This window comes from Elephas maximus, chromosome 1 (genome assembly GCF_024166365.1).
Source record: "Elephas maximus indicus isolate mEleMax1 chromosome 1, mEleMax1 primary haplotype, whole genome shotgun sequence".
In the NCBI taxonomy this organism is placed as follows: Eukaryota; Metazoa; Chordata; class Mammalia; order Proboscidea; family Elephantidae; genus Elephas; species Elephas maximus.
The window spans coordinates 9,988,003-10,006,664 of record NC_064819.1 but is presented as its reverse complement, the minus strand read 5'-3'; the positions used below and the strand labels follow the sequence as shown (position 1 = coordinate 10,006,664).

Sequence of the window (18,662 nt, the reverse complement as noted above, 5' to 3'; positions counted from 1 at the left end):
CCGCCCCACGGCCCCATATACAAACACACACATGTTCTAAAGAGACTGGAAAGAGTGGGAGGTACATCCCAAAGAACTTACTAGAAGTAGCAGGACTGCTGCTATCATACTTCATTCCCTTACTTCCCCCACAAGAAAATCAAGAATTCGAAGAAGTCACCAGTCATCTTTCTGCGTTTTCTACTTCCAGTCCTGAAAAAGGAGGTAAAGAGGTGCTCTTCCTTAACCCTGCAACAAGCCAAATGAGGGAGGGCCTCCTGGCTGAGATTGAGGGTGCCCACATGAGTGACAATGGCATCTTGTTTCCTGGCTGGATGTCTGCTGGGCAGCCTGATCTGTCCTTGGGGTCTACTTCAGGGGGTGGGGATGTAGAGAAGGCTGAAGGTGGAGTAGCCTGCACTCTCACCATTGGACGTAACCAGGAAGGATGAGTTTCCCGTGGGCTGAGTGGACCCCTAGGAAGATGGCTGGCTTAAGCCTTTCCTACCGGTCCTCCTTTCATGAAGAGAGTGTGCAGGGCAGCTCTGGGGAGGAACAGGAACCCCAGAAGAGGAAAGGAGGGATGGAAAGGGCGTCTGTGCTCCCATCTGCCCTCTAAGTCCCTCAGGCTCAGGCCCAGGCCTGACTGGTGGTGTGGAGAAACAAGGCTGTGACATTACTTTCAAAACCGATTCAACTGAACTGGGATGGACTGGATGGAATTTTTAACATCCCCAACTCCCCGCCCTCCACCCAGCCCCTGTCCCCAAAACTGTAAAACTGTGGGATTTACCCAAGTTGGTTTTAAGGAACAGGAAAAGCAGAAGCTTCAATGGAGTATGTATGAAGTAGTTTGAAAAATAAAATCATTTTGTTCACTTCTCACTAAATTCAGACCATTCACCGAACCAGTTACATTGATGTAAAACAGGTCATGCCTCATATTTCATCTGTTAAAATACTCTTCTGCCCTTTTCTATATTGTAAGATATAAGTATCTGGGTATGTTGGGTTTTGGTCAGCGCTAACGGAATTCTAGATTTCAGTCTAGAAACTGCAGGCTCTCCTAACATCTGGTGAAAGAAATCTCAGAAAGACAAGGAAAAAAATATTTCCTCTTCTCCTACAGCAACAGAAAAGCCTACCCTACTCAGCATCATCAAGTCAGCTCTAATCAAGTGAGGAATTGAAAACAATCATGAAAGTCTCCATTTTAATCTTCTGCCCGGGAATCTTGTGTGAAAATGTACGCTCTTTATCTGTCTTCTTTTACTCCAAAACTGTCCTCAAATGTATTTGTACAAGAGTCTTTTAAGACACCTGAATTTAAGAGGTTGGTACTATATTCTGTGAACTGTTACCCACCACGCCTAACGGCCTGCAATTCTGATTGGTTGTCCCACTTAATAATTTTTTTGACTAGTTGTAATATTTAAAATGACTTCTGTTTTCTGAAACATACACATACATATAAGAGTTCTTTAAGCCAGAGAAAGAGCTTTGAAATTTCCCTCTCCCATTATGTATAAAAGAATTATAAATCCGATGCCTCTGCTGGAGTCCTTCTTCACATACAGAGTTGAGAGTTTTTGTCTCATTTAATTTAGCACATCAAAAACCAAAACAAAAAACAAAAAAACAAACTCATTGCTATCAAGTTGATTACGGCTCATAGCAACACTATAGGACAGAGTAGAACTATTCCATAGGGTTTCCAAGGAGCAGCTAGTGGATCTGAACTGCCAACCTTTGGTTAGCAGCCAAGCTCTTAACCACTGTACCACCAGCACACGGGTGTTGACAAAGCATCAACTTCTCTATCACTCGCAGTGCATCTTGGTCAGGTCATTCCTGGCCGTCAGAAACGCAGAGGCCATATGAAATAGATGTGGAACTGCGCGTTGAAAACATTCACATCAACACAGCTTGATGAACTTGCAGGATATATATTTATTGTGTCTCATGGGCCAGGCAGTGAGTGAGGCCACAAAGAGGAATGAGACACAATCGCTCACAAGGAGGCTGAGACTGACCCAGGAGACACACCATCACCACACGATAGGAACAGTGCAGTAACAGGGCTAGGGACAGAAGGCTGCTGGCGGTGAGGTGAAAGTGGACAAGTCAACTGGGGCAGGTTTCACCCACAAGGTTCTATTTAAGCTAGGTCTTGAAGGATGAGTAAGAATTTACTGGGTAGAAAAGGAGAGGGAAGAGCGTCTAAGGAAATCAAGAAAGGGGGTGATATATTTACATATCGGAAATGGTTTAAAGTTCAGTATAATCAATTTGCTATCTGTAAAGATAATTCTGGAGGACAAAGAAAGAAGTACGACCGGAGTTAGAAGCACCAGATGGGAGGATGTTGTTGTTGCTAGGTGCTGTTGAATCAAGTTCCACTCATAGCTACCCCATGTGACAAAGCAGAACTGCCCCATAGGATTTTCTAGGCTGTAATCTTTATTTATTTTTATTGTACTTTAGATGAAGGTTTACAGAACTAGTTTCTCATTAAACAGTACAAGTATTGTTTTATGACATTGGTTAACAACCCTACGACATGTCAACACTTTCCCTTCTCAAACTTGGATTCCCTATTACCAGCTTTTCTGTTCCCTCCTGCCTACTAGCCCTTGCCTCTGGGCTGGTGTGTCCCATTATGGGCCTGTCCAATCTTTGGCTGAAGGGTGAACCTCAGGAGTGACTTCATTACTGAAAAGGGTGTCCGGGGGCCATATTCTCAGGGTTTCTCCAGTCTCTGTAAGGCCAGTAAGTCTGGTCTTTCTTTTTGAGTTAGAATTTTTTTCTACACTTTTCTCCAGCTCTGCCCAGGGCCCTCTATTGTGATCCCTGTCAGAGCAGTCAGTGGTGGTAGCCAGGCACCATCTAGTTGTACTGGACTCAGTCTGGTGGAGGCCGTGGTAGATGTGGTCCATTAGTCCTTTGGACTAATCTTTCCCTTTTACCTTTAGTTTTCTTCATTATTACTTGCTCCCGAAGAGGTGAGACCAGTGGAGTATCCTAGATGGCCACTCACAGGCTTATAAGACCCAAGACACTACTCACCAATGTAGAATGTAGAATATTTTCTTTACAAAGTTATGCCAATTGAACTAGATGTTCCCCGAGACCATGGTCCCCTAGGCTGTAATCTTTATGGGAACAGATCAACTACCATGTTTTTCTCTTGTGGAGCCACTGGGTGGGTTCAAACTGCCAACCTTTCAGTTAGAATCTGAGTGCTTAACCATTGAGTCATCAGCGCTCCTTAGAAAGGAGGCTAATTAACAACAATTCATCGAATACATAGTGATGAAGTACATACAGTGTGCCCAGGTATTATGCTAGGTTCTGCCTAGGGCAAATACAGACAAGCAAAAAGGCAAAAACAAAACTGGTAACACATTAAATGCCATAATGAGGAAAGTACAGAAAGTATCTCCCCAGACTTGAGTAGCCTGGATTGTAGAAATTCAGCAGAGAAATACTCAGTGAAAGAGGGTAAAAGAGGTGAGTAGGTTTAAAGGATACTTGAAAGGTAGAATACTCTAGCAGATGCTGTTTGGGCCCCATCCATGACCCTCACTCTTCCCATGCACCTTACAGCTTGCCACCACAAGTACCTTGGCATTTGTGCTTGGCTTGCTCAAGAGGTAGGTCAAGAAGTACCAGGAGTTAACATCCCTGGAAGCAACCCAAGATCCTTGTGGGAATGGAGTTGGTGAATAAATACCCCAGGTTTCCTTGTCCTCAGGTGAGTCACCTCAGTTCACACAGATTGGGTCAGTTGCCCACAGTGGTAACCTGCTCATTAATGCACCCTGTTCCGGCTCCCTTCCCTTCTGTCTCACTTCTGCATTCTACCAGTGCTTCCTGGAATTGCCTCCCAAATAAGCTACTTGCACTCAAGTCTTTGTGTAGGAGTCCACTTTGGGAGGAACCTGAGATGAACACGCAAAACTGTAAAAAAGTAAATGATAAATATGAAGAGTCAAGCAGGAAGCTATGAGATTGCTAGCTTGGGAGATGCTGACCCCAACAATTGAGATAATGCCTCTTTAGTATTTAAAAAAAAAGGAGGCGGGGGGGATAGAGTTGAGAAGAAAAGGATGGGTTTGGAAATATTGAGTTTAAGGTGCCCAAGAGACTTGGGACCTCAAAATTCCTTGAATCCAAGGTTATGACACTTGACTTCAGAAAAAGTGAAAAGAAACAGAGCAGAAAACGGATGACGGCTCCTCACAAAAGAAGAAACCACCAGAAACGAACACCACATGTCCCTAGAGGGCAATTACAGTATCTTCCTTTGAACCAAGAGAGTATAAAGCCCTCGCTGTCTCTTCCAGTCGGTTTCTGTATTCTAGTTTCTCATAGTTAGAAGGACTCACTCCTTTAAAACCATACATAACTCCCCACCAGCAGCCGGCAATGGCAGCCGTGGAATCGCTGTCTCCACCATGGAAAAAGGCTCGATGGGCAAGCTCCTTCCAGGAGTCACCTGCAGCAAGGATGGCATCATAGGCAATCATGGGGGCATCGTGCCCACTACTGCCGCCCCAACCAGAGTAGCTCACAGAAGTGTAGAACTGATCTCTCTCTTTCACATCAAAGGACTTCGGGAAGGTAGGGGCTGATCTGCCATCCCGAATCCCTCTGAGTTTTAGATACTTTTCCCATTGGTCTTGGAAGTAGGACCTGCAGGAAGGAAAAAAGTCTACATCAACCGAAAAAGGAAAATCAGAAGGAAAGGTACCAGATGGATGTGCAAACGGGGAAAATTCAAGATGACTTCAATTTCTCGTACTAATATCGTAACCTACACACAAAATCAAAAGTAGCTCCAAGCAGCATTCATTCAATAAATTTTCACTAAGGATCTACAGAAACAAGGAACTGGCATCTGTTGCTAAATAAAGAAGATATAAATCAAGTTAAAGAGTGGAAAATAAAGGTTTATTTTTTTTCTGAGCTGAGAGTAATGTTAAGTTTTACCTTTCAAGGGAGAGCTTTAGAATATCATGACCACAGGCAACTTCAGCAGACAGCCTCTGGACCTTTTTATTTTAAGAAAGTTTAATATGAAGTGAATTCACAAAAAAGGGAAGATGCGGTCTTAAAAAAAAAAACCTATTAATTCACTAGTGGAAAAACCTATCTCTTGGGCATTCTAACCAAGGATTTCAAAATATTATTAGTCAGTCAAAATAATACTGAAGAAACAAGTTCTGTGGAACTAGGAGATAAGCAGAAAAGCTCACCTCAGCAGAGTAAAAATAGAACCACAAAAACTGGAGAAAGCTGGACTACAGAGCAAGATTGTTATACAGAGGGAAGCATTAACTACGCACTACATATTTGAGAACTAAGGTGTGCCTGGCCCAAGCCATTATGTTTTCAATTGTTTTATATGCATGTGAAAGGTGGACAATGAATAAGGAAGACTGAAGAATTGATGCCTTTGAATTATGGTGTTGGTGAATAATATTGACTATACCACGGACTGCCAGAAGAATGAACAAATCTGTCTTGGAAGAAGCACAGCCAGAATGCTCCTTAGAAGTGAGCAAGGATTGTGAATCTCACAACATGGAGGAATCTGGAGGGCATATGCTGCGTGAAATAAGTCAGTCACAAAAGGACAAATATTGTATGAGACCACTACTATAAAAACTCATGAAAAGGTTTACACACACAAAAAAGCAATCTTTGATGGTTACGAGGGAGGGGAGGGGTGGGGATGGAAAAACACTAAATAGACAATAGATAAGTAGTAACTTTGGTGAAGGGTAAGACAGTATACAGTACTGGGGAAGCCAGCACAAATTGTCCAAGGCAAGGTCATGGAAGCTCCATAGATACATACAGACTCCCTGAGGGACCGAATTACTAAATTCAGGGCTGTAGGGACTACGGTCTTGGGGAATACCTAGCTCAATCAGCATTACATAGTTTATAAAATGTTCTACTTTCTACTATGGTGAGTAGCGTCTGGGGTCTTAAAAGCTTGTGAGCAGCCATCTAAGATACTTCACTGGTCTTACCCCATTGGGAGCTAAGGAGAATAAAGAAAACTAAAGACACAAGGGGAAGATTAGTCCAAAGGACTAATGGACCACAACTAAGATAGCCTCCACCAGACTGAGTCCAGGACAACTAGATGATGCCCAGTTACCACCACTGACTGTTCCGACAGGCATCACAATACAGGGTGCCGGACAGAGCTGGGGAACAGTGTAGAACAAAATTCTAACTCACAAAAAAGACTAGACTTACTGGCCTGACAGAGACTGGAGAAACCCCAAAAGTATGGCCCCTGGACACGTTTTCAGCTCAGTAATGAAGCCACTCCTAAGGTTCACCCTTCAGCCAAAGATTAGACAGGACCATAAAACAAACCCAGACTAAAGGGGCACACCAGACCAGGGGCAAGGACTAGAAGTCAGGAGGCGACAGGAAAGCTGGTACTAGGGAACACAAAGTCAAGAAGGGAGAATGTTAACATGTTGGGGGTTGCCAATCAGTGTCACAAGACAATATGTGTACTAATTGTTTAATGAGAAGCTAGTTTCCCCTGTAAACATTCATATAAAGCACGATCACTAAACAAAGAAGCGAGGATGGCAAGACTTCATCTCACATATTTTGGACACGTTACCAGAAGGACCCAGTCCCTGGAGAAGGACATCATGCTTGGTAAAGTAGAGGGTCTGTGAAGAAGAGGAAGATCCTCAATGAGATGGACTGACACAGTGGCTGCAACAATGGGCTTAAGCATAACAACAATTATGAGAATGACTCAGGACCAGGCAGCATTTTGTTCTGTTGTACACAGGGTCACTATGAGTCAGAACCAACTAAATGACACCTAACAACAACAACAACTCACTGAGGCATCCATTTGGCTACTTCATGGCAATGACTGTCGGAGGTTAACTTGAAATCCTTAGCAGGTAGGCAGTGAGGGAGCTGGATAAAGTGGAAGAACATGCAAGCAGGTACATGTACACACCCAGATCCAAGAACATTTTAGCCAGCACATGCACTGACACGCTTACCAGTGCTGAAGATTCTCCTCCACAAAGTAGCCTGATTGGACAATGTACTTTTTAGCTTCTGGTAGCACCTCCATCAGACCTTTTCCCCATTCCTGGGGTGGTTTGCCATTCACAGCATAGGCTGTAAAAAGAGCAGACACAAGGGCACCCAGGTAGCCTGTGGGGTGGTGGTGGGTCATCCGGCCACTCTCGATGCTCACTTGGATCAACATGTCCCTCTGGCTTTGGTGAGGGAACCTGAGACCGATGCACATGGCCCGCATGGCAGCCCCACAGCCACCCTCGTGGTTGTTGAAGGGAATCCTCCAGCCATTGGCCTTGTGCGGCTCCAGCTGCATGGCGTTCTGCACTGAGGCTCCACCTGGGGAAGAGTTGGGTAGGGCATGTGGGTCAGTGTAACCAAAGCAAAGGCCCCAGCAGAAGGAGAGACCCAAACTCTGTCTCCAAGTTTCTTCAATGGAAAGGGAAAGCCAAGAAAATATGATAAATGTATCAAACTCCAAACCCCAATCTCAACCCCCATCTCTACACTGCCTTACTTTATATAATCCTTAGCATGATAACATTGATGATAAAAGGAGAAGATTCATATAGACAGCCTTTGAATCTTTACCAGTTATTATTTGATCACCACAACTCAAAAAGGTAGTCGTAAAGTATTATTAATTTTGTGAAATGAGTAAGGCTCAGAATTTAAGAAACTTGTTCAAAATCACATGAGCAGCTAATGAGTCGCTCAGCCAAGCCATCCGACTTCAAAGCCCAAGCCCTTAAATGGTCTAATAAGAACCTGACAGTTGAAGTTCCTGAACACAGGCAGTCCCTGGGTCGTGAACGAGATCCGCTCTTAACTGTGTCTTTAAGTTGAGTTTGTAGGTAAGTCAGGAGAGGTGCATACGGCTCTTATTTAGCTTTACTTTAGTGCAAGAAACCCTGACCCTGGACGGGGTCAGAAACCCTGGTGGTATTAGTGGTTAAGAACTATGGTTGTTAACCAAAAGGTCAGCAGTTCAAATCCACCAGGCCCTCCTTGGAAACCCTATGGGGCAGTTCTACTCTGCCCTATAGGGTTGCTAATACTGTCTTTATAGGATGTTAATAGATAGCTATCATTTATTGGGAGTCCTGGGGGCACAGTGGTTAAGAGCTTGGCTGCTAACCAAAAGGTCTACAGTTCGTAAACCACCAGCTGCTCCTTGGAAACCCTATGGGGCAATTCTGCTCTGTCCTATTGGGGCGCTGTGTCAGAACCGACTCCACAGCAATGGGTTTGGGGGTTTTTTTGGTTTTGTTTTTTTTTGGTTCAGGGGCTGGATCAATCATTTCAAAGCGAGGACAAATTCATGCAACATTAAAGGGCAAGTATAAGTTGTCCGTACTCAGATGTTCAAAACCCTGGGGCTGTCTGTATCCAAAAAAGGCCACAAATTCTAGAGTGAAGAGCACTGGGCTTAGATGAGGAGCCATGGATCCAGAAGAACAGGTTGTGTCAGCACACCAGAGTCTGGACCTTGGTTTTCCCTGTGAGAGTGCTGTGATCAGGCCTGTCCCATCGACCCATCTTACTGGGGAGCTGTGAATACACACGTAAGCCAAGCAGTGCTGAGGTACTGTTGCTCCCTTATTGGTCAGTTCATTCACAACAATGTCCATGGCATAGGTGGACAAAGAAAACTTTCGCCTTGCCATGCAGCACCATGACTCGTTGAGAAAAGATGAACCCGGGCTGGCTTCCAGATGTCTACGGGCAATACCTGGGCTCACCAGAGGCTCCTGAATGAAGCGGGGAGGCCGGCTTTTCATCAGGAGGACTGGTGGGCCAGCTGGTTGTAACACGCTCCCAGAGTGGGTAAGAACTACTGGTGAGGTCTGGGACCAGAGGAGGAGTCTCCACAAGACCCTCCTCATTCTTCTTTTAAAATGTCTATTCTTTTCTTTAGACTTGCTCATTACAGAAAAATTGGAAAATACACATAAGCAAAACAAACTATAAAAATTCCCACAAAAATATATTCCCATACTCAGATATAACTAACGTCTTTGTGTATATTCTTGCAGACCTCCCCTAATACAGATATATACTTTTAATGACAATGAGTTCATAAAATACACACTGTTTTATAACCTACCTTTCTTTCACTTAATAATAATAGTACCTTTCCGTTTCAGTAAATGGAACCCCTAGGTAGTTAAATAGTTAATGCTGCCATCGGAAAGTTTGGAGGTTCAAGTCCACCGAGAGACACCTTGGAAGAAAGGGCTGGTAATCTACTTCTAAAAAATCAGCCATTGAAAGCTGTATGATGGAGTCCCTAGGTGGCGCAAATGGTTAAGTGCTCAACTACTAGCCAAAAGGTTGGCAGTGGTCTCAACCCACCTGGATCAAAGGAGAATGAAGAACACCAAGGTCACATGATAACTATGAGCCCAAGAGACAGAAAGGGCCACATCAACCAGAGACTTACATCATCCTGAGACCAGAAGAACTAGATGGTGCCCGGCCACAATCGATGACTGCCCTGACAGGGAGCACAACAGAGAACCCCTGAGGGAGCAGGCAGTCAGTGGGATGCAGACCCCAAATTCTCACAAAAAGACCAGACTTAATGGTCTGACTGAGACTAGAGGAATCCCAGCGGTCATGGTCCCCAAACCTTCTGTTGGCCCAGGACAGGAACCATTCCCGAAGACAACTAATCAGACATGGAAGGGACTGGACAATGGGTAGGAGAGAGATGCTGATGAAGAGTGAGCTACTTGTATCAGGTGGACACTTGAGACTGTGTTGGCATCTCCTGTCTGGAGGGGGGATGGGTGGGTAGAGAGGGTTGGAAGCTGGCAAAATTGTCACGAAAAGGGAGACTGGAAGGGCTGATTCATTAGGGGGAGAGCAAGTGGGAGTACGGAGTAAGGTGTATATAAACGTACATGTGACAGACTGACTTGATTTGTAAACGTTCACTTGAAGCTCAATAAAAATTAAAAAAAAAAAAGGTTGGCAGTCCAAACCCACCCAGAGGTGCCTCGGGAGTAAGGCCTGGTTATCTGCTTCCAAAAGGTCACAGCCTTGAAAACCTTCTGGAGCAGCTCTACCCTGCACACACGGGGTCACCCTGAGTTAGAATCGGCTTGATGGCAAGTAGCACCACCACCACCAATTATCACTGCCCACAAGGGCAGTGAAAGTAAAGAAGAAGTGAAAGCCCAGTGGAGTGCAGTTCTCTGACACCTATGGGGTTGCCGTGAGTCAGAACAGACTTGACAGGAATTGTTTTGTTTTTTTTTTAATATAACAGGAAATATTCATTTGCATAATTTTGAATGGCAGTAAGTGTGCCACCATAATTTACTGAGGTGAATTTAGGTTGTTTCTAGGTCCCTGGGTGGCACAAAGGGTTCAGCACTCCACTCACTACTGGCTGAAAGGTCGGCAATTCGAATCCACCCAGAGGCCTCAAAAGATAAGCCTGGCAATCTGCTTTTGAAAGGTCACACCCTTATAAATCCTGTGGAGCAGTTTTACTCTGCACACAGAAGGTCACCATGAGTCGGAACCAACTCGATGGCAACTAACAGCAACGACAAAGATTGTTTCTATTTTTATCCTAACTACAAACAGTACCGTCTCCTGGACATAAATCTCTACCAACATTCTTAGTGATTCCCTCGCGCCTGTTTTACCTTCTGCCCTCCCAGGACCTACACTGGTGGCACTTACCTGGCGCTCGGCCGTCCATATCTTCCATGCAGTTTTGGTAATGCTTAGCAAGGAGGGAATACTGTTGAGCCAAGTCCCCAGCTTTCCCAGCCTCTATGAGGGCTTCCGCTGTAGCCAGGTGCATCACCGTGTCATCGCTGACTCTCCACCTCTCCACGTCTATGGCGTCCAAGCCCCCAAGCTGGGCCAGCTGCCGGTGAATCTTTTCTCCATCCCGGAGGAACTCCCACTTTCCATTGTAGTACCCCAGGGTATCTCCAGCTGCACTCAGTACCATGGCAGCCACGTACCTCTCTATCAGCTTCCCACACATGGCAGGCTCTGAGAGGCTGTCTCTGGGCAGAAACTACAGCACATGAAGGAAGGTGAAGAGGAAGAAGAGTTAGAAAAAAATAATAGCCCCATCTACATTTTATCGAGCACTTACTATTTGCAGGCTCTGTAAAACCAGAAGTACACTGCTAGGCCTTTCTTCTGAGGTGCCTCTGGGGGGCCTGAATTTCCAACCTTTCGGTTAGTAACTGAGCACGTTAACGGTTCATACCACCCAGGGACTCTGTAGTGGGTGCTTTACATACATTCTCTCATTTAATCCTGACAGCTGCTCTATGAAAAATTATTAGGCCCATTTTACATCGGAATAAACTGGGAATCACAGCAATCATCCAGAAATGTTATCTGACTTGTCTCAGGTCACACAGCCAGTAAGTGGCAGGCTGGGATTCAAACTGAGACCAATCTGATTCCAAAGCCCAAGCTTTTAACTACCACTCCTTTTCGCCTCTTTGTGAGGGGCAAGCCCACTAAACTCTGCAAGTCAAATCAAGCTAGCCATTTGCTCTTTTCATTTTCCATTTAACCTTGGAAGTTATCCCTTCTTAACTTCAATAATACCTTCTACTGGTATCACAATGCACAGGTGACCACGCACCTGCACCTTCACCATCTCACCTGGTAGGGAGGGGTTATAGTACGCATTCCATGATAAGAAAACCGAGGTTCAGATAGACTAAGTTCACACAACCATGGAGTGGAGGCACTGGGACCCAAATTTCCTGATTCTGGGCCAGGATGCTTGACATGATCCCTCCATCTCAGTCTAGACGGACTTAACTCTTCTGTGCCTCAGCCTCCACATCTCTAATGGGGTGATAATAAAAACAGCAACTACCTCATGGATTTGCTGTGGGGAGTAAATGAGTTCATTCGGGTAAAACCCTTAGAACAGTGCCTGGCACGTAGCAAGCACTATTTTTTGCTTTTATTTTCATTATTCATACACAACCGAGGAAAAAGATTTTCTCTTTATTGAACTAGAATGCTTTCTCCCCATAACCTTCCCTCCCGTATCCATATTTACATTTTGTTTTTCTTCTAAAGTATTAACTTCTGGAGTACCGGGAGCTCAGCTAATCCATCCTCCATGATTTTAACCCATGCTACAGCATTGGTTCTCGGCGGGTGCATTTCCTAAATGTCCCCTCCTTCAGTCAATTTCCCACTGGTGTCCTATTGCCTGTGGCATCCAGGTGCAAAGCATCCACCTGCCCCCCTCTATCCATATAGCCCATCTGCACTGGCTTTGCCGCTGCCATCAGGTTGGCTCTGACTGTTACATAACATGTATGACACATGACCTTATGTATAACAGAAGGAAACGTTGCCAGGTCCCATGTCATCTTCCTGATCCTTGGTTGGTATGTTTGAGTCCATTGCTGTGGCCCTTTTAGGGGTCTGGTGGACAAGCTCATTCTCATGTCAGCCCAACTTCTTCCCCCACCCAGGATGCCCTCCCCCCCACCTACCTAACTTACCTTACCCACCCAGGATGCCCTCCCCCCACCTACCTAACTTACCTTACCCACCAAGGATGCCCTCCCCTCCACTTACCTAAACTTACCTTGCCCACCCAGGATGCCCTCCCCCCCACCTACCTAACTTACCTTACCCACCAAGGATGCCCTCTCCCCCCACTTACCTAACTTACCTTACCCACTCAGGATGCCCTCCCCACTTACCTAACTTATACACCCAGGATGCCCTCCCCCCACCTACCTAACTTACCTTACCCACCAAGGATGCCCTCTCCCCGCACTTACCTAACTTACCTTACCCACCCAGGATGTCCTCCCCCCACTTACCTAACTTACCTTACCCACTCAGGATGCCCCCCCCCCACTTACCTAACTTACCTCACCCACTCAGGATGTCCTCCCCCCACTTACCTAACTTACCTTACCCACTCAGGATGCCCCCCCCCACTTACCTAACTTACCTCACCCACTCAGGATGCCCCCCCCCCACTTACCTAACTTACCTCACCAACACAGGATGTCCCCCCTCCCCCCCACTTACCTAAATGTAGCTGAGAGTTGAGTTAAAGTCCTGCCCCGGCAGAAGTCCTCCCTTCTCCAGCTGCACTCCTGTGGAATGCAGACTCCAGGAGCACCTGGACAGGGAGGAGGACTCGATGAAGACTGGACACACCAACACCCAGTTACTGTCATGCTGACTTTCTTGGCTCACAAAGGATATTTATAAAACATTATGTACATATTTTATTAACTAAAACTGATGACTAGGAACTGGAGTTCCAGCTATGCTACGGACAAGCCGTCCATCCCGGAGCACCTGTAAATTCAGGGGTGGGGGGTTTGTAAAAGTGGAGATCAGGAGGTACTGCCTGAGGTCCCTATGCCAAGATCTTCAGAGGTCAAGTTTAGTTGGTTTCTGATGACTTGTTGCCCACTGTACCATCACCTCGGTTTTCTTTCTGCTAATTCCTTCTGAGTCCACCCCGTGGGTGTGTTTTGTCTATTGCAGGTGGCTAGGGTAGGGAGTGAGGTGGGGGTAGGTTAACCAACATCTTTTCTATCAGAGATTCCTTTTCATTTCACCAGTACCGCTCTACCTCCCGCTTTCAGAGCGCTTTCTTGCGTTCCTTCAACTCCTCCCAACCTTCAGTTCACATTCTCACACCCGAACTGTACACCACGCACCCACACCAGCACACACTCACACACACAATTTGCAGAACAGTGCCGCTCGCCGTCGCACCAGGAAGTCCTGGGGGCCCTGTCACTTTGAGGACACGCCGGGAATGGCGGGCCTTTTTTTTTTTTTTTAAACTGAAACAACGTTGGAGAGTTAGCGTTTGCCTGGCTGTAGATCTGGCTGTAGATGACACCGCAACTCCTGGGCGGCGGAGCCTCCCCAGGTCCACGCTCCGGGGCAGGGAGGGGGAGTTACCTGGTCGCCGCGGGACCGGGAGCTCGGGAGCGGGGAGAGGCCTGGCTGCACCGGGTCTGCGGGGCCCAAGGCGCACACGGCCGGGAGAGGCCTGGCTGCACCGGGTCTGCGGAGGCGCAGGGCGCACACGGCCGGGAGAGGCCTGGCTGCACCGGGTCTGCGGAGGCGCAGGGCGCACACGGCCGGGAGAGGCCTGGCTGCACCGGGTCTGCGGAGGCGCAGGGCGCACACGGCCGGGGGAGGCCTGGCTGCACCGGGTCTGCGGGGGGCGCGGGCGGATCCTCGGGGAGAGGCCTGGCTGCACCGGGTCTGCGGAGGGCGCGGGGCGCACACGGCCGGGAGAGGCCTGGCTGCACCGGGTCTGCGGGGGGCGCGGGCGGATCCTCGGGGAGAGGCCTGGCTGCACCGGGTCTGCGGCGGGCGCGGGCGGATGCCGCGGGGCAGGTGCGCGAGGGATCGGGCCTGGCGAGCCTGGGGGGCGGCGACCGAATCTCCGGCTGGGCCCACCCTGGCGCGGAGGGCCCGGCCTCTAGCGCGGTTTTCCGCAGCGCCGCGCCCTTCTGCTCCCCGCGGGGCCGACCGGATTTCGTCACCGGAGGCTCGGGAGGGCGCTGGGGTCGCGGCCTTGGGGTTGGCCCCGGCTCTGCCTGGCAGTGACTCATGTTGGCTCCTGACTGACGCCTGGGCCATTCTTCCTGCCCAGCTTTCCTGGGCTACAGCGAGCCAGTGGGTCCCCAGATTCCTGGAAGAGGGCGCTGAGTGAGAGGCCTTTGCCGGATCCTGGGCCCCTCATCCATACAAACGGGAGAGAAATAGTACTTGCCTCTTAGGGCGGAGCCCTGGTGGCGCAGGGATTAAGCGCTGGCTTGGCTGCTAACGGAAAGGTCGGAGATTGGAACCTACCAGCAGATGAAGATCTCAGCCTAGGAAACCCTATAGGGTTCTATTCAGTCATATAGGATCGCTATTAGTGGGAGTCTTAGGTGGTGTAAGAATTAAATGAACTAATTTGAACTCACTACTTATTTGGCAGCAGTAGGGAATTTTTTCATGCTGGCTGTAAATAAAAGCAACGGAAAACTAAGAACTTTTTTTTTTCCTAAATCAACGAATAATGTCTCTTTTAAGGAGAATTAGAATTACTACATGTATGTAGTCTATATACTTGTGCAAATTTTTACTTTGTATAAGAAAAAAATGGCTGCAACTGTGGGCTCGAGCAGAGCAATAACGGTGAGGAAGGCGCAGAACCAGGTATCTTTCTGTTATACGTAAGGTCTCTATGAGGCCGAGCTGGCTAGACGGCAGCTAACAACAGACCTATCTTTCATGCTGTAATGACCCAGACTTGGCATAACCACCAAACCAAACTCACTGCCCTAGAGTGGATTCCGACCCACAGCAACCCTATAGGACAGAGTAGAAACGCCCCATAGGATTTCCAAGAGCAGCTGGTGGATTTGAACTGCCGACCTTTTGGTTAGCAGCCAAGCCCTTAACCACTGAGCACCAGGGGTCCATACTTGACCTAAGAGCTTAAAAAAAAAAAAAAAAAAAGCTTTATTGAGGTATAATTTACATGTTACATGTAGTGCACCTTTTCTGTGTGCTGTTCAGTACCTTTTGATAAATGTGTACACCTGGGTTACAACCATCACAATGCGTACAAAATGTTTCCACCACTCCAGGAAATCCCCTGGTGCCCTTGCCCAGTTCATCTCCCACCACCATCCCTGGCCCTGGCCTAAGTGACTTTTGAGAGTTTATAAAAATCAGGTTCATCTTCAAAGATTTTCAACCTCTGTGAATATAGTCAAAGAAAGTTCTCTAGTGAGGAACATTTTAAATAATAAACAACCCTTATAAAATCACTGTTTCAGCTAAAGATGTCTGTTGAGGAGATCATTCTTACCACATAGTGGCCCTTTTTTGTAAGAAGCCTTGGAAGAAGTTTTTCTTTGGCCTGAATGTAAAGAATAACCTGGGGGGAAATTAGTTAGCTTTCACTTAATGGTGCTTAGGAACCTTGCTGTCAACAGCATAGACTCCTGCCTCATTCACGCTACCTGATTTCAATCTCCGGCAACAGCACATTCTAGCTTGGGTAAGTCGCTCCACCTTGCTAAGCTTAATTTTCCACTTTTCTAAAATAGGGAAAATAATCGTAGTTACCTCATAGAGTTGTTCTGAGGATTGCATGAGATAACTCATCTCTTGCTTATTGGCAATAAAAGTTATTACTGCATCTCCCTGTATACCCACTTCTCACTATCACACGAGCCGTCCTACCTTCTTTTCCCAATAGCAACTGCCAATGACATCCTTTCTACTGGGACAAACATTGGAAACTGTTTTGGGGACATCTGGGACATAGCCAAAGGAGTCCTGGTGGCACAGCGGTTAAGCGCTCACCTGCTAACTGAAAGGTCCGTGGTTTGAACCCATTAGCTGCAACGTGGGAGAAAGATGTGGCTATTTGCTTCCGTAAACATTACTCTGTTCTACGGGGTTACTACGAGTCCGAATCAACTTGACAGCAATGGGTTTGTTGTTCTGCCAAGAAGAACAAATATTTGTTTGGCATTTTATCAGGTACTAGGCACTAATGATGAGTCCCCATCGGTGTAAATGATTAATGCACTCAGCTGCTAACCAAAAGGTTAGAGGTTCAAGTTCACCCAGAGGCACTTCAGAAGACCTGCTGACCTACTTCCGAAAAATCGGCCCTTGAAAACCCTTTGGAGCACAGTTCTACTCTGACACACATGTGGGTGTCCTGAGTTGGAGTCAACTCAACGCCAAGAGCTTAGGGATTAGTGTAGAGGCTGGGAACACAAAAACGATGAAGACTTAACTCCCTGCCCCCAATTTTACTGAGGAAGGCACACTTTCATTGCTTACCAGGCATGTTCATTACTCACAAATGTTGTTGTTGTAGTTGGGTGCCATTAAGTCCATTCCAACTCATAGCGACCCTATGTACAACAGAACGAAACACTGTCCAGTCTTTCACCATCCTCACTATTCTTTTTACACTTGAACCCATTGTTGTAGCCACTGTGTCAATCCGTCTCATTGAGGATCTTCCTCTTTTTCGCTGACCCTCTAATTTATCAAGCATGATGTCCTTCTCCAGGGACTGGTCCTTCCTGAGAACATGTCCAAAGTATGTGAGACAAAGTCTCGCCATCCTCATGTCTAAGGATCATTTTGGCTGTACTTCTTCCAAGACATATTGTTCCTTCATTTGGCAGTCCATGGCATATTCAATACTCTTTGCCAACACCATAATTAAAAGGCATCAATTCTTCTTCCATCTTCCTTATTTATTGTCCAGCTTTCGAAGGCATATGAGACGAAAATACCATGGTGTGGTCAGGCACACCTTAGTCCTCAAAGTGACATCTTTGCTTTTTAACCCTTTAAAGAGGTTTTTTGCAGCAGACTTGCTCAATGCAGTATGTCATTTGATTTCCTGACTGCCGCTTCTGTGGGCACTGACTGTAGATCCAAATAAAATGAAATCCTTGACAACTTCAATCTTTTCACCACTTATCATGATGTTGCTTATTGGTTCGGTTGTGAAGATTTTTGTTTTCTTTATGTTGAAGGCTGTGGTCTTTGATCTTCATCAGGAAGTGCTTCAAGTTCTCTTCACTTTCAGCAGACAAGGTTGTGTCATCTGTATATCATAGCTGTTAATGAGTCTTCCTCCAATCCTGATGCTGTGTTCTTCTTCATATAGTCCAGCTTCTTGGATTATTTCCTCAGCATAAAGATTTAATAAGTGTGGTGAAAGAACACAACCCAGACACACCTTTCCTGATTTTAAACCTGCAGTATCCCCTTGTTCTAGTTGAACGACTGCCTCTTGTTCTATGTACAGATTCTGCGTGAGCACAATTAAGTGTTCTGGAATTCTAGATAACATTAGAATAGATAACATTGAGAAGTTATCTATAATGTTATCTATATTTTGTTATGATTCTCAATGTTATCTGTAATTTGTTATGATTCGCACAACAGAGTACCTTTGCCTAGTCAATACGACACAGGTAAACATCTCTCTGGTATTCTCTGCTTTTAGCCAAGAGCCATCTGACATTGAAGCAGACAGCCTCAGAGCTCAACCCTTCTAAGAGACACCTGGTCTGGCTTATCCTCCTATACTGAGCAGAATACACTGCTCATTATTCTGAGATTATTCTTGACAAGATAACCACAAGACGAGCCATAGCATAGGGGACCTGTATGAGTTTTAGCAGGTTTTCTATGCCATTTTAATACTGCAGGTGACCTATTAACTCATTAAGTGAAAAATGCATACAAGTACCCCACCTCTGGGGGGACACTTAACATGCTAAGGAAGGAAAATTGACCTCTTCCTCCAACCTGGAGAATCGAACCCTTGTCTATAGAAAATGCATAGTCATTCCCAAGTCCTCAGCACCTGTGTGAAGGTCAGTCCTGAATATTCATGATGAATTTGCATTTCCTTGTCTGCTCTTTGTGAAAGCCCACTTCCCCAAGCTGCCTGCGAGCAGCCTTGGAGGCTACAGCCCCAATTGTTCCTTTCCTTGCACAACGAAATAAAGGTACTTTCTTCTCTCCCACCTCGGTCTCTTGTTTATTGGCTGTAACAACCCACGCCTACCAGAACC

At 46.4% G+C, this 18,662-nt stretch overlaps 1 protein-coding gene across 2 annotated transcripts; it reads right to left on the bottom strand.

The window, feature by feature from the left end:
• Positions 1 to 207: 207 nt before the first annotated feature.
• On the bottom strand, positions 208 to 14,768 carry ADPRH (ADP-ribosylarginine hydrolase). Of its 2 annotated transcripts, none has more exons than XM_049877260.1 (5): positions 14,002 to 14,768; positions 13,108 to 13,201; positions 10,753 to 11,098; positions 7,035 to 7,395; positions 208 to 4,674 (listed from the first exon to the last, which is right to left on the bottom strand). In XM_049877260.1, the coding sequence occupies exons 3-5, from the start codon at positions 11,063 to 11,065 to the stop codon at positions 4,260 to 4,262; spliced, it is 1,089 nt and encodes a 362-aa protein (XP_049733217.1). In that variant the 5' UTR covers positions 11,066 to 11,098; positions 13,108 to 13,201; positions 14,002 to 14,768; the 3' UTR covers positions 208 to 4,259. The 2 variants fall into 2 exon arrangements, with proteins under 2 accessions (XP_049733217.1, XP_049733227.1); XM_049877270.1 differs by lacking the exon at positions 14,002 to 14,768 and adding an exon at positions 13,772 to 13,993.
• Between the last annotated feature and the right edge of the window lie 3,894 nt (positions 14,769 to 18,662).

Bases quoted from the DNA above. Each gene is read 5' to 3' on its own strand.
- ADPRH (XM_049877260.1), bottom strand. From the start codon at position 11,065: ATGTGTGGGAAGCTGATAGAGAGGTACGTGGCTGCCATGGTACTGAGT. The intron at 7,396-10,752 runs GTAAGTGCCACC...ACTCTTCCCCAG, and splicing joins TATGGACGGCCGAGCGCCAG to GTGGAGCCTCAGTGCAGAAC. The intron at 4,675-7,034 runs GTAAGCGTGTCA...TCCTTCCTGCAG, and splicing joins GAGGAGAATCTTCAGCACTG to GTCCTACTTCCAAGACCAAT.